The sequence below is a fragment of the Manis javanica genome, chromosome 2 (genome assembly GCF_040802235.1).
Source record: "Manis javanica isolate MJ-LG chromosome 2, MJ_LKY, whole genome shotgun sequence".
Classification (NCBI taxonomy): Eukaryota; Metazoa; Chordata; class Mammalia; order Pholidota; family Manidae; genus Manis; species Manis javanica.
The window spans coordinates 116,585,433-116,601,505 of NC_133157.1; the positions used below are offsets into that span (position 1 = coordinate 116,585,433).

At 35.6% G+C, this 16,073-nt stretch overlaps 1 protein-coding gene and 1 long non-coding RNA gene across 12 annotated transcripts in view; one reads left to right on the plus strand and one right to left on the minus strand.

Moving 5' to 3' along the window:
- The window catches only part of LOC140847833 (uncharacterized), a 70,917-nt gene extending 60,997 nt beyond the window's left edge, over window positions 1–9,920 (minus strand). The window contains exon 1 of the long non-coding RNA XR_012128030.1: window positions 9,774–9,920. This is a non-coding gene — a long non-coding RNA (uncharacterized lncRNA). The remainder of the gene's footprint in view (window positions 1–9,773) is intronic.
- The window catches only part of LOC140847828 (myosin-IIIa-like), a 29,049-nt gene that overhangs the window by 618 nt on the left and 12,358 nt on the right, over window positions 1–16,073 (plus strand). For 3 of the 11 annotated variants that reach the window (XM_073229219.1, XM_073229214.1, XM_073229218.1), the window contains exons 2-6: window positions 546–685; window positions 8,455–8,556; window positions 9,927–11,053; window positions 12,450–12,634; window positions 15,247–15,378. In XM_073229219.1, the coding sequence (XP_073085320.1) occupies window positions 10,368–10,913 (546 nt within the window). In that variant the 5' untranslated portion in view covers window positions 546–685; window positions 8,455–8,556; window positions 9,927–10,367 and the 3' untranslated portion in view covers window positions 10,914–11,053; window positions 12,450–12,634; window positions 15,247–15,378. The remainder of the gene's footprint in view (window positions 1–545; window positions 686–8,454; window positions 8,557–9,926; window positions 11,054–12,449; window positions 12,635–15,246; window positions 15,379–16,073) is intronic. The other 8 variants (XM_073229222.1, XM_073229221.1, XM_073229220.1 and 5 more) reach the window with 6 other exon arrangements.

Sequence of the window (16,073 nt, forward strand, 5' to 3'; positions counted from 1 at the left end):
CGTAAGATTTGAGATAGCCGCTATAATGGACAGTAACATTAAAAAATACATGTATTTTTGAAAACCAAAGAGTTCTTGTGTCCTCTGCGGCAGGTGCGTGGTCTGGGGGGGCCGGGGAGGCCGGCGCGACCCCGTATCCCTGAGGCAGTGTTCCCTTTTTAAGTTACCCAGTGGCTGCTCTCAACCTCAGTTTACGTTTAGAAATTGAGTTCTACTGAGTAGAGCTTCCATAAGTTTAGGAAAATAGAAATTACTTTGTGTGAAATCCTTGAATAAATAATTTATTCAGAAAAAAAAAACCCCAAAGGGTTTTTTTGTTTATGCGGTTTTCTTGGTGATTGTAGGTGCTCTTAAAGCCTCTGAAGTTCATTTGTAATTTACATTGACTCAGTAACTAACTTGAGAGGTGCTTTATGCCAGTACAGGAAATGAGGTGCTTTGTATTCCTTATTAACTGTGAAAAAATGCTAAAACTGAGGAATACATTATAGTCCTGTCATCCTACCTCAGTGTTTCTAAGTTCAACTTCTAATTTCTTTCTCCAGGTTCTGGATGCCTCACCCTGAAGCACTGTGACTTTTTTTGTTGTGTGGTACAGGCCCAGGGTCGCAGCTGCAGCCTGGACACTTATTCTAAGTCCTGATGTCTGAGCATTATTATGCATTATTTTCAAGCCTTGGTAAAGGTATGTGATAAAGTTATCAAGTTTTCTGAATTTACTGCAGCCTAGGGGCCAAGGCTTGACAGGTAAATGAGGGTACATGTTATTTATGACATACTAATGTTCTTATTACATTATAAAAGATAATTGTTTTCCAATGGGAAAAATTAAAGATGTATAAGATTTCAAAGATAACTTGTTCTGTATGAATATATTGATGTGATATCTAGCATGTGAAAAATCACTCTCATTTGTCTTAGTCCTTTTTTTATTATTGGGAACCAAAAAGTGCAAAGTAAAAGATTCAGTTTGCTGATTTTTACACCAGCTTAGTGTATCATTTGCAGAGATTTTGGTCACATCACATAAGTGGATAACATTACCCTGTGCTTCCTTTACAACTATAACTTTATAGCCTGATTTTTTGTGCAAATATTCTTTGAAAAATAACTTTTCTTTGAAATCCAAAATATTTGAATACCCATTAGTTGCTACTAATAGTTTGAGAAATAAATATTTAAAAGTCAAAGTATATCTTAGATTCTATAAATGTTAATTATATAAAGTTTGATGGAAAATGTTTTATCATTTTAATAATTTCTCCAATGTTAGTGCTCTAAACTATTTCCAACTTTTTGTTTGTTTGTTTGTTTAATCTTTACAAACAAGGATACCTGCATTAGTTTTTTTGCCTGGATTACATATACTTTGTAATTACATGTAACTTGAAAGATTGTATCTAACAAGCTCCCTTTTCTTGCTAATAGAAAACAAACTCAGCTGTCCGTTAGAGGGCAAATAGAAGAATGGGGCAAATAGGCTTTCAAACTTAATTCACAGAGACCCTTTACCATTCTGGGGAGTCAGCAACTTCAAATTGGGAAGCAGTGCTCTTTTGAACTGAAATCATCTATCATTAAACATCAAATTTCTACCATGGACTTTGACATGGTTTGTTTCTTGACTGTACCATTTACCAGCATTATGACCTGAAGAACTCTCTTTGATCCTCAGTCTTTTTTTCTGAAAGTGAGGGCTACACGTAATGCCTTTCTGAGGGCTTCTATGAGCATTTAAGGTTACTGATATAATGCATGTGAAACTCTGGTACCTGTTCTATGATAAACAGTCAGAAAATGTTATTCATTTTTTTTGTTGCCTAAAACCTCTCCATATGGATAGGTCTATGTTTATTGGCTATTTCTTAACAAAGAACAACAAGAAAAAAATCATGTAGATGTCATAGGCTGATACTGATGAAGGCTGAATTTGGCCTTCAGATGTTTATTTGTGTCAGCTTAGTGCTTTACAATTGTTTACAAATGTTTTGAACTTAGTAACTTTTGAATAAATTCCCAGAATCCTAGCTTCCCCTGAAAAACAAGAGGACTGGCAAGGCAGGGCTCGAAGCTGCTGGCAGCTGAAGCCAGGATGTGGTTGCCTACTTCGGAGGCGGCATACATGCTCCTCTTTGCCACAGTACCTCCACTCGCTGCTTTTACCTTATCCAGACCTGCTGTGCTCATGTATTTCACCTCCTGTGCCCCTGCAGACCTTTCAGTTAGTGATTTCTGACTCAGACGATGTACCTTACTAATTTGAACAGGAGTTATGTGACCAAAACTATAACCTGACTTCCATCCTTCAAAAAAGGAGGAAAGTAATCCTGTATGACAGTTAATGAAGCATTTCTTCCTAAAACTCATTGGACACAATATCAACTCTGAGAATTAGTTCTGACATGCATTATTATTCCAGTTTACAGCTGTGGACATTGAAGCTTGTAGGTTTGTACTAAAGCTTAAAATTTCTGATAAAGATTTTTGAATTCTCATTAATACCACTTTTTAAGTATGGAGAAATTTTCTAGGAAATGATAGCTTTTCTTTTGGTTCTAGTATTTATTTTAAGCAAGTACTTTTATCTCCATAATTACAAAGTAAGAAAATTAGTGGTAGAAAATAGAATACATGTGTAGAAAGACAAAGTAGACCTTTTTTCTCCTCTCTACAAAACATTTTTGAGCAAATCAAAAGGAACAAAACATTGATTATGGCTCATTTAAAACACCGTGCATGTAACTAGACAAAGTCTGTTTTAAACCATATTTATTGCCTGTGTTAGGGGTAAGCTGAAAAGGATATGTGTCTAGCTCATCTGGTCTGTAGTTACATTGCATCAGAGATTTCTTTGAGTCTGTGTTTTAGAGTTCTGTGGGAAAAGAGATAACCAGCACTTGTTTGGTAATTCATCCTGGTGTCTCCAGAAGGTGGTTTTATATAGCAAACTCACTTTTTCACAAGCTTCTTTAAACCAGGAAGGCTTAATTTTAATACTTCATAATCAAACCAGGAAAGTAATTGATATAATACATTAAAATCGGAAATAGTTCATTTGTGGGTATAGTAACTCTATGTGATCCTGAAGGTATGTGAGTATGTATGAAGGAAGTTCAAACCAGCCATGCAGAGTGGGAGAAGCCCCCGGGCAAAGATAACAGGAGGTCCTGCAGCAGAAAAGGGTTTTCAGTGTCCCAAGACCTATCAGAAGGCAGTTGAGGCTGAAGTCACTGTGAGTGGTAAAAAAGAATGGAGGATGAGTTTAGGGAGGTCAGAAAGGGCCAGCTTTGATTCAGGGTCTGCAGGACATAGTAAGAATGTGGATTTTGAAGAATATTTAACAGGAAAATAATTTCATCTGATTTCTGTGTTGAGATCATTCTGGCTGCTCTGTGCAGAGATAAGTTCTATAGTGAACCAGTTCAACATTTCAGGATGTCTCCCACATCACAGGCAGGCACGCCTTTTGAATTTAACATAAACCTTATGTGATGCGGTTTGAACAGCTTGACAGAAGTGGGTGCCTAAAGGGAAGGATCTTCCAATAATGTTCTACAGTAAACAAATGATGAATGTTTTTGAAAGTGAGAATCACAATATTAAAATATTTCTTGATTTCGAGTAAAGCCATCTGTTACTTTCTCTGTGTGTTTTATATGAAAGGCAAATTGCATTTTCATTGAGAAATGGTATTCTCTATGTATTTTCAAAAGTTTACAATCTGATTGACATTTGTGTTATATTAGAAAGGAAGATGTGCTTGTGTTCATTTATGAGGCAGTAATCCCTAAACTGGATTTCTAGCCCCTTTTCACTGATAAATTTGGTTATTATATCTAAAAGATTAAAAGATACTTGGAGAGAATGATTTTCTGCTGTAAATTTATGTACTCTCCTTAGATATTATGTGAATTAAGAATTGTTAGGAGATAAGAGTATGAAGGCGCATTAATGCAAACATTGTGAGAAAAGTAATTTTCATTTTTCTGTTATTTTCTTTCGCTAATATTACTTCTGAGAAATTGTCCATTTAATATCAGTTTTAAAGTTTATTGATAAAAAGTTATGTTATCTTTTTCATCTCTACTGTAATTTGTCAGTCTCTTCATCCTTAATATTGCTCATCTCTACCTTCTCTCTTGTTTTTTATTTCTTGATTAGTCTTGACAGATGTTTGTCTATTATAAAAAATTCTCTTTGCAGAGCTGTTGTATTAGTTTCCTATCATCTTTTTTCTCTATAATGTCTTCCTTTAATTTCTACTCTTACCTTCCTTTTTTCTCTACTCTTTGGTTTTATTCTATAATTGTCTCATTTTTAGTATTTCTTCCTTTCTAATACAAAATTTGAGGCTAATGTTTTCCTAAATGTGCTGCTTTAGCTGTATCCCATAAACTTTCATGAGTAGTATTCCCATTATTATTTAGGTCAAAGTCTATTTTAAAATTGTGAGTATATTTCCTCTTTGGCTCCTGAATTGCTTAGTAGTGCCTTTTAAAGTATCTAATTGCATGGATTTTTAAAAAAAATCTTGTAATTGATTTCTTACTTAATTATATTGCAGTCATATGTGCTTATGAAAAATATTTATCCATTTGTAGATATAGGCTATCGTGTATCCCAGGATATCCATTAAATTCTCCTTGTTAATCATGTTGTTTTAATTTTACTTATCGTTAAGAACTTTTTTGTCCACTTGATCCAAAAATCACTGAGAAAGTGTTTTAAAATCTCCTTCTAACATTGTGATTTTCTCTATTTTTCTTTATATTTCTTTCAGTTCTTATTTTATGTATTTTGGGGCTCTGTATTGAGCTTTTATATTTTCTTGCAAAATCAAATCTTTTGATTATTATGTAATGAACCTTTTTACCTCTAATAAATATTTTTGCCTTAAAGTATATTTTATCTGATGTTAATCTAGTGATACTCACTTTCTTTTGTTGAGTATTTATATATACCACTATTTTACTTCCATTCTATTACCGACTGTGTGATTCTCTTGCAAACAGCCTATAGCTATTAGTTTCTGTCTTTTCTCTAGTAAGTTTGGTCCATTTACAATAATTGTGATTACTGGTAAACTTATAATTATTTCTACTGTTTTCTCATACTTTCTATTTCTCCTGCTTTTCCTGTGCTTCCTTTATTCTCCTTTTCTGAGGTTTTTGATTGAATGAGTTTGTTATCATCAGTTTTTCTCCTCTAATTTTTTGGAAGCTATACAGGTATTTTGAGGTTCTAGGGTATAATATATATTTTCTTTGTCAATCTACCTAAAGACTGATCAATTTTGTTTCTCTGAAGAATCAACTCTTGGTTTTGTTGATTATTCCTTATTGTTTTTCTGTTCTGTATTTATCTCTGCTCTAATCTTTATTATTTCTTTCCTTTTGTTATCTTTGGGTTTAATTTGTTCCTTTTATTCTAATTCTAGTTCTAGGATATAAAGTTAGGTCATGGGTTTGAGATTTTTCCTTCTAAAAATATCTTTTTATTTATTTATTTATTTATTGGAATAAAGTTGATATGCAATATTATATTCGTTTCAAATGTACAACATAGTGAATCAATAATTATCTACATTACTAACTGCTCATCACAAGCGTAGTTACTCCCATTACCATACCAAGATTTTACAACATTATTGGTTATATTCTCTATATTTCCATTCCTATGACTAATTTATTTTATTTTATTTTTTGATCTATTTGTATCAGAGGGTTTTATTTATTTATTTTTCCCAGTATATTTTTATTGAATTATAGTTGGTATACAACATAATATTGGTTTAGAGTATACAGCATAGGGAGTAAACAATTATATACATTACTAAGTGCTCAACACAATGAATTAGTTAGCATCTGTTAACATAAAGCTTTTACAACTATAAATTTGCCTCTTGGCACTGCTTTTGTTACATCCCATAAATTTTACTATGCTGTATTTTTGTTTGTTGCCAGATATGTTCTAATTTTCCATGTGATTTTTTTGTATGATGAATCAGTTGTTTAGTTGTATGCTGTTTAATATCCACATATTTGTGGATTTTCTACTGATGTAAGTCCTAAAGGAAGTGAGGGAGTAAGCTGCGTAGATACCTGGAGAAAAAGCAATCCAGGCAGAAGGAAGAGCCAGCTTGGGAGATAATCCCTGCTGTGTTTTAGAATGAGTAGAAAGGTAGTTTGGTTATTTTAGTAAAAAAGAATTAAGTGCAAGTTTACAAAAACAATCAGAATAATTTGTTGAGATAAATATTAATATCCTGAAGTAAGATTCATTGTATTATGGTCTTTTTTCTATCACGAAAGAACCCCAGCAATTCAATATATAATAAATCAATTCAAAGAGATGATTCTTCATTTTTAAAATGTAGCTTTATAAGTACCTTTACAGAATTATGGTAAATATATATATCAAAATACAGTAATATGCATGAAAAACAGTTTTTTAGCTTACCTAATCATATAATTAAAAACTTAATTGTGTGTTTTAGTTTTATGAGGGACAGAATTACTTTTTATTTCATGAGTGCTAAAGGACTAGAAAAATGTGAACATTCATTGCTATGTAAAATGCAATTTACTACAATCATGAAATAATCAGTTGTTTACTAACTGTGACATTTTACTTTATTCTTAAAGAATAAAAAGCTATGTAGTGGAAAGAATAGTATAGGAGTCAGAAGACTTGCTTCTATTCTAATTCTTGAAGTTCTTTAATGTTTAATTTTGAGGAAGTCATTTTACATTTCATTTTATTTACTCATTGGGAGTTTTGTTTGTTTTAAATGAGATTCGACTAGGTGTATTCTGTTCCCAAAATGCCTGTGCTTTTGTCATTCTGTGATTATTGTTTTATAATGTTTTACAGTAATGCACTGCCTTAATTATATGTCATACTGCAAACTTTTAAAGAGGAAATTGTATTTTGGACAAACTCCTGTTCATGTTTAATGTTCAGCTCCAATACTGCCTATTTTATATATCTTTTCATGATCACTTAAGATTAGTTGTTTCTTCATCTGGGCTTCTATGGTACTTTATACCTATTTCCATTTCTCTTTCATAATATATTGCAGCTACATATTTATTTATCTATCCTTGAGTTGCCTATTTTGGAATTCTCACAACTTTAAAATACTTTTCATGTATTTGGTGTCTAGTCGTTTTTTAGCTGGATTCTCATGCCTGTATGTTGAAAGGCCAGTAGTTAATACACCAGAAATTAAAATTGTGTTCAATAACATTGCCATTTGAAAGGTAACATTCTATATAATGAATGTTTCTCCTAGTTGAAAACTCCTATTTCAGGCATTTAACAAGATTTAATTTGGTCTTTTGGTCTAACTTTTACATTACATGGATGGCATAAATGCTTATTTGCATGACTCAAGTAGACAGATGTAAGAAGTAGTTATCTTGTCATTGATTATGAAATCACTAAAGTGGATGATTATTACTGATTACCTCCTACTTATCCCTTTGCATTTTGGATCAAAGGCACATATTTCATAAAGATTAAGTCTTCCAAGGACTATTCATAAGTGTGTTTTTACATAGGGATGTAATTTTTAGCAGGCATTCATAGCCATTTACTGCATGGTGTGCCTGTAAGTATGATGAATCAGAGTATGATCCTTATTTTGTTTAGATTTTCAAATTCCTTTCATCTAATCACCTAATCTAATCTTTATTTCTCCCCCTCATTTAAAAACAGTTTTTAAAGAACCATACTGATGCATCTATTCAACAGCTACATATTTAATATCTACTACTTGCCAGAGATAGAGTTAGGCATTATTAGATTTGAAATTGAACAGATAGATATAGATAAGGTCTCTGTTGTCAGAATTAAAAGGTAAAGAAACATTTGCCCATTTAGCCAGCATTTACTAATTGCATACTGTGTGCTAGACATTGTTCTGGAAATTGTGGACACAGTAGTAAAAATAACAAAGTCTATATACTCTCTTGTAGCTTACATTCTAATGGAGAAATAACTATGTGGGGAAGGTTGGTCAGGAATGGCCTTCCCAAGAAAGTGATGTTTGTGCTAAGATCTGAAGGCTGCCATAGGACAACAGGAGAAGACTAGTTGAGGCCAAACAGTGGTTACCAAAGATAGATAATGAGAACGGATTCATGTTTGATGCACATTGTTTTGTAGTTTTTGAAATGAGAAGATTAAGGAATTTTTTTTAATAATAACATAATTTTTAAATTAAGGATTAAGAGCATTTTGCAAAGAAAATCTCCCATAAGGAAGCACTCTGTTAATTTTACTTCAAAAATAAAAGCATCTGTAATTTTCTTTTTATATCTACTACTATTGCTATTTTTTTAAATGCGAAAAAGTACTTTTATCTGTTTTGAATTAATTATTAGTTTCCTAGTCTTTAAAAGCTGGGAATAATTCTACCTTCTCCTTGTTCTTGAATTAAATGAAACACAGTGGAGTGGGTGAGAAGAGAAGGGACTCAAAATGACTGCAATTGAAATCAATCCAGTGGAATTTGTTCAACAACCGTTCTGTGGAAAGGTCGCCATGTGCCAGGTACTGAGCTGGGTGGCATCTGTCCCTGGTCTTAAGGTAGGGAGGAAAATGGATGAGGAAGCAAACCACAATATATTGTAGAAAGTACTGTATTACAAATATGTATAAAGCACTGGGGTTCCAGCTAGTAAAGCACTGAATGAGGGAATGAGGGGCTAAAGGTAGAGTCAAGGAAATTTACAGAGGGAGTAATAATGGTGCTGTGCTTTCAAGGAATAATGGCCAGATGGACAAGGGGTTGATATGTCAAGCAGAAGAATGAGAGGATATACCATGACATAGAGAGTGAAGGGCGTATGCACTGAGACAATAGCAAATATCAGGCTGGTATAGCCTGGTCCTAGATTTCATGGAGAAGTGATTGGGTATCTAATCAGAAAAGTAGCTGGAGCCCCTATCACATGCTGAAGGCTATTTTATGACCTGCTGAGAAGTTTAAATTTGTAGCTATCGGCAGTGGGAAATCATCACAGTTGGGTGTGTTTTTTTTTAAACCATTTTAAAGTGTGTAATTCGATTTTATTTAGTACATTGTGCAGCCATTCCACCTATTTCCAAAAGAAAACTTTGGACTCATTAAGCAGTCACTCCCTATTCCTCCCTCCTTGTTTTCTGTCTCTGTAGCTTGGGCTATTCTGGATATTTCTATACGTAGAACCATACAGTACATTGCCTTTTCTGTCTGGCTTCTTTCACTTAATGTGTGTTCATGGTTCATCCATATTATAGCATATGCCAGCACATCTTTTCTTTTGATGGCCAAATAATGTTCCATTATACAGGCACACCATCTTTTGTTTATCCAGTTATCAGTTGATGGACATGTGGGTTGTATCCACCTTTTGCAAATATGAATAGTGCTGCTACGAACATTCATGAAGATTTAGTTTGAGTATGTTTTCACTCTTCTGGATATATTCCTAGGAGTGGAACTGCTGGGACATTTGGTAATTCTATGTTTAACTTATTGAGGAATACATCAGACAGATCTTTAATCGAAGAAAAGGCATGATAAGATTTTAGTTTAGAAAGATAAATGTACTGAATGGATATTTAAGAAAGAAGATCGTACAGAGCTCCTCAAAGATCCACCAAATAGCTATTCATTTGCTCCTTCCTACATTCCCTTCTTTCCTGCCTGCTCTCTCCTTTTTTTCTTTTCAAACCTACAAATTGGAATACAATCTGGTGGTCCAAATATATGTCCACCCACATACCTTGTGACTCTAAACATCTTCTGAGGCGTCTGTGCTAAAATTCTGCTAGTTCAGCCCATATGCAGCGGTTCAGATTGTTTTCTTGCTTTGAAATTCCTGCTCTAGAGAAGTATCTTTAGATACTTTAATAAATATTAATGCTTCAATAAATAGGTCTCTTGGTTTCAAATGAGAGGAACTAGAGGAGAACAACTATTCCATCAGGAAACCTGAGGTGCACTGGAGTGGTTGGTCTCGAACATTCCTGCCAAGATGACTGGGCTCCACGTGAACACCCGTTCCCTCCACCCCACTCCTCCAAACACAGGATCATTCGCGGCCAAACAACCGCTTCCTCGGGTGGCCTCCCGGGTTTCTAATTTTGAAAGCAAACAATTCTTCACAGAATTTCAAGGACATTCAAGCCCAACACAGACATGAATAAAGCATTGCTTGGTTTCTCAAATGTTGAATATTTGCCTCTATCAGCACATCAGGACATAGGCAATAGCAGAGGGATTCACTCATTCTCTTTCTCAAAGTTGTCATGGTGACAGATGCGCTTGGAAGTTGTAGTGATGGTCACTCAGTTATCAGTCAAGGGATCGGGATGAAATGTGTTGCTCCTGTTGTTATTTTCTGAGGCAGCCCTTTGACCAGCAAAGCTTCCTTGGCATCAATAGTTATCTGCCAGAAGGGCCTTTCAGGATGGGGTGTGATGTCCCGGTCGATGCCCAGGAAGTAGCACTTCCTCCAGAGGCCCGAGTAGGTGGCGAAGAGCGGCCGGCCGCCCTCGGCGTCCAGCCCGCCGAGCCCCAGCAGCGAGCGCCAGGCCTTGGCGTCGGCGCGCCCGGAGCCGCCCGGCAGCCGCCGGCGCCCCAGGGGGGGCGCGTCCCGCAGCGGCAGGTGCGACAGCGGCAGCAGGCGGTTCTTCTGGTCCGGCGGGTCGGCGCCGGCGCGGCTGCGCTCGCAGCTCTCCTTGTGGCGCCGGGGGTCGGTCTCGCACCAGTGGTCGGTGAAGATGGCCGCGACCAGCAGCCCCAGGGAGCAGAGGCCGAGGCCGAGGCTGAGCGCGGTGACGAGCGCCCGCGGCCCCATGGCTTCCCGCCCCTCCGCAGCCGCCGCTGGGCTCGCGCGCCGCCGCCAGACACTGAAGATTAAGGAATTTATCATGGATTTTATTTTTTAATTATTAAGTGAGGGCATCAGTTGGGAAGTTTTGTGGGAGAGGGCGGGCAAGCAATGAGAGAACAATTTGGAGAGAGAGGTCACTGTGAGGCAGTCACTCCAGAGAGAAGCAGGTATGCAAACCAGGGACATGCAGTGGGACTGCTGGGCAGTGTTGAGGGTCTACTTGTTAATCGTGAGTTTGAAGGGAAACTAGTCAACCTGGTTGTGTGGTTTTTCCAGCTACGTCACAGGTGTAGAGAAGATGTAAGGTTTAACCAGAGTTGGGGTTTTTTTACTCCAGGAGACTGGCCCTGGAGAGAGAGCAGAACAAGAGTGTTGATGAATTATGAAACATAATTCAAAAAGTAGAATTTAGAGTGGGGAAGCAGAAAATGAAGAAGAATGGAGGCTGAGGAAAGTTGATGGATATAAAGAAAGTGAGGAATCCATCCATGGATTGGAGGCATGGATACTGCAGTGGCACTCTGTTCTCATTTTCTGGTGTGACTATATGCCCAGCACGGGGCACAGTGCTTGAAATAATTAGGAGAATATGGCCAATGAGGTCAGATGACTTTAAAAAGGAAATTTTGCACAGAACCTGAAACAACTTCCCAGATTTCTTGATTTCCGAGTAGTGCTTTTAACCTTTTACATCCTTGCTATATTGCATTTAGCCATTTGTATGAAATTACTAAAAAAAGGAACGGCTCCCAGAACTTCTGGTGGCCATCACATCATTTTCTGGTATGATATAAGCAGTATGGAGATGGGCGTTCAACCCAAATGGGCTTGAGAGTGGTCCCATTTGGAGGAAGTCCTGTCTAAGCTGGAGTTTTGAAAGATAAGAAGGAGTTAGAAGATTGCTAAGAAACCACAGGCAGAAATGGGAGGGAATAGTGTATACAGAGATCCTCAGGCAAGAAAGAAATGACCTGAAGGATCCCAGGTGGCTGGTTCAGAGTGTCTGAGAGAAGAAATGTTGAGATACAAGACTAGGAAATAATAAGGGCCATATTTTAAAGGACCTAGTAGGTTATGTTAAAAGAAATTCCATCCCAAAAGCAATGCATGGGCTCAGTGTTGGGTTTTGCCTAGAGCAGGACTGTAAGACGCAATCACTTTAACATATGGGATTTGCTTTGATGAAGAAGTTGAATTTTAGCATTTCTAAGATGCATTCTAAAATTCTTTGATTCATTATATTAATACCTAAATATAAAGCATTACATCAAAATGAGTTAAATATCATCCTCATATTTTAATCTGAAAAGAATTTTAATAGCAATTAATATGGGACTATAATAAACATAAAGTAAAGCCCTACTTAGAAAGTCTTATTAAACTTATATTCATCTGTTTGCCAAAAGAATGAAAATTAAAATTTCCTGTGACTCTGAGTACATTTGGTTACTGCTGTGTATCTTCTTCCATCATATCAGTGAAAATATTAGGTGATTTCCCATGAGTTTGTGTACCATTTAATATCCCTGATCAAATGTAGATGAAACTACTTTTTGTCTCCAGTGCTTTAGACTTTTGAGATGCTTCCATTAATTGGAAAAACGATCATCTTTGATAAGTTCCCTGATCCTTCAGATACATGGGAAATCACCGAAACCATTGGCAAAGGAACTTACGGGAAAGTTTTTAAACTGTTGAAGAAGAAAAATGGCCAAAGAGCAGCAGTCAAAATTATGGATCCAATTCATGTAAGTTACATTACTTTTTTCCCCACTAATTAACTTTGTTTTTATCTGTATTGAATAGCTAAAAGTCTGTAGGCATATTATCTTGATTTATTTGTCACAGCATCAATTAGAACCTGAAGAAAATGTAAAAAGAAAGTCTACTTACTTTTTCCTCATTTATCTGCTTAACATCTATTATGGGGCCAATAAATACTTGATAAGTGAATAAATATAAAATACAAATAATTACATAAATATAGCTCTCAACAGCTCAAGTTGGTTTAATATGATTTTAGATTTCAAAAATTGTAAAATACAGTCGCATGGGTCTAGAAGTATTCCTCAAATATCATTTTGGCCAGACCTTTTCTTCTTGCCTTTATTTAGGTTTCAGGTAGAATTTTCTCTCAAGCTAAGTCAGAAATGTTTTTTAAAAATTAAATATCTTTCAGAGAAGGGATGTTAATGTTCAGGTTTGCTTAAATGTTTCTAAAGCAGAAATGGTGTATAATCAGGGTAAAGTTCCTTGTGACAAACTGGATTTCAGGTTTAGTCCTCATGGCCTATTTGTAAGTGATGCCCCAGTGGAATCTTCCTTTGATTTTTTCGGAATAGCAGTTGTGATAAGGGATCCTACGAAGCCTTGCCTTTACCTTAAAGAGCATGAGGAGATTGACAAGATTCTTTTCTGGGGATGAAAGCTGGCCATTTGGAAGCATTTTCAGCTCCTGGGAAAAAAGTGGCTCCCCCATGGCATACTGTGAGCCAGAATGACTCAGCCATCACATAATCCCCCAACGGTTATGGAGAGAACCTTCTCCAATTACTTGATGGTTGTACATGATGGGACTGTGGTTTGACGAAGTGATGTCATATGTGTGGTGAGGACACGGAGTCCTAGACCTTGTCACAGCTCTTACATGAACAAACATACAACAGTGCAAAAGGTCCTGGACCTCTGTTCATCTTACGGTTGCTCTTTATTTTTTGATAGTTTATTTCTACTAAACCCATTATAACCACAGTGGTTCATGTATTTTGAGCAGAGAGGGAGAGTGGGGTTTTATTCTTAAGTAATAACTTAGATACACTGGAGGAAAAAAAATGAGAAATACTATGCTCAGATTAACTGATACTGAAGGTCTTCATATTCCCCTATAGAAAGTTCTGACCATTTAAACTGAGAGAAGAGAGACACAAATAAGCTGCATCAAAGTGACTGTACCTCCTGCCTCCAGTCTTTGTAGCTACAGGTTGGGATTCATGGTGGCAACAAAAAGGCCTTCCCCTAGATCTCAGTGTCTGTCCCCACAATTAGGGTTTCTCTCCCATTTCCCTGCTTCTTAATGGAGAAGAATGAGTGGTTTACAGATTCATGAATCCACTATTCTTTCATAATGTACTCTTGTTGGTGTACTACTATCTTATAAACCATGTTTTGTTTTATTGTTTTATTGAAACATAGTGAGTTCATAACTGTAGTATGAAGTTTGTTCTATGGCTGCTTTCATTCTTCTCATAGTACATATATACCTTTCTAGGAATTATTTATTTACTCTTCATCATGTCCCAAGTTGAATAAAAAATATTTATAACCATGATATTATAATCTTAATCAAATAAGTTTAAATGCACCCAAGCATTTTACAGAATGACTTTTTTATTAAAAGGATCCTACTATTATGAATTTTTAACTAGAAATTTCTTTCCAAGAAAGAGATGAAATGAACAGAATTAGAAGATAGTAAGTGGGCTTATATTTAATAAAGTTCACTTTATTAAACTATTCTTTGTTTGTAAAAAAAGAAGGTAATAAGTAGTAGACTTTGAATCTAGACCTGCATCTTTTGCTAACTAGCTCTGTGACTTTAACTTCTCTGAGCTTTAGTTTGTTCCTCTCAAATTAGAGCTCTGGTCCATAACTCTTTACAGCTCTGTGATTGCATGGTTCTGTCTTCAAACAGTGTGGACACTAGATGTTACTGTAAAAACAGTTTAAGCTTTCTCTCATCTATTATTCTGTGAGTTGTTTCATGTATTGTGTTTTTCTAGAAACATGACTAAAGTGTCTATCTTGCATTTTTCTTGAACAGATAGCAACCTCTTCTATTTCTGGTAAATGCACCTTTAGCTAACTAAAAGCTATATGCCATCTTCCATAATTTAACTCTATTTTACTTTTTTGGAAAGGTGGGAATTTATTGCTTATATGACTAGTATTTGAAAGCTTCTAAATATCCTGTATTTCAAAAACAAAATGAACCAACTAAGAGTTTTTTTTTCAGATCAGTGGCTTTGCCATTGAAACAAAATTAATACTACAAAGAAAGGAAAATCATCTGGAGTAGTTCTCCATGCATGTTTCTTTCTAAGTGCATACAAAAATAATATTTTATTTATTCCTTTTTAAGTCAGTGAGATTAACACAATCAGAGATGTATTTGATTAGCAAGAAAATTGCAATCTCTCCCCATAAACAATGTTATGAGAAATTTCAATACATAATACTGAGAACAAGAAAAACTATTAAGACCTTGCTTTGACAAAATTCTGTATTGGTAGTCTATAATAGGTTTCTTTGACATTAATCGTGCTTTTCTCATAGTTCTCTTCCTATGACTTTTTGAAAATAGGACATCGATGAAGAGATTGAAGTGGAGTATAACATACTAAAAGCACTTTCTGACCACCCTAATGTTAAATTTTACGGGATGAACTTTAAGAAGGACGAAATAAATGGAGATAAGCTGTGGCTGGTTCTTGAGGTAAGTGTTCCACATGATTTTATAGTTGGATGTTTACAGTGTGGTATAGGAATGACTTAATGTTTATGTAACATTGACACCATAAAGCAGTTCTTCTAGAATGTTCCTTACTGGTCACATCCTCAGTAAAATGTGTCCAATTCTGGCCTTGTCATCTTAAGACACATAAGGAAATTAAAGATAAGCCACAAAGACTATTAAATATAAAAGAGGAGAAAATATCTTCACAATAAAAGACTAAAGAAACTAGGGTTATTTTCTTTGCAGAAGAACAAGCCTAAAAGGGACTTCATTTTAATATTTACTTATTCATCCATATTTTGTTCAACTAACACATGATAGAGGCTCAGTGCCAGGTGCTAGAAAATAAGAGGAAATTAGTGTCAGTGAGGCTTCATTAGACAAAAATGGTGAGCTGTGATTTTCTTTTTCTGTCTTCATTGAATACCAATGACATAAAGTACAGAACCGGGTATTTACATTTATGGGGTAAAAATATACCCTATTAGAAATGGTGTTGAATTCTTAAAAAGTTGTCCCCAAAGAACTGTAGAGTGTGTCTTTTCAAGTCCCAAGGATTGGTTTGGACAATTCTAATGTAGGAGTACTAAAAGGTATCCCTCTAAGGTAGCTGCCAGCCCTAGAACAATGTGCTTTTTCTAATTTTCATTGAATATTATTATTCAAGAGGTAAT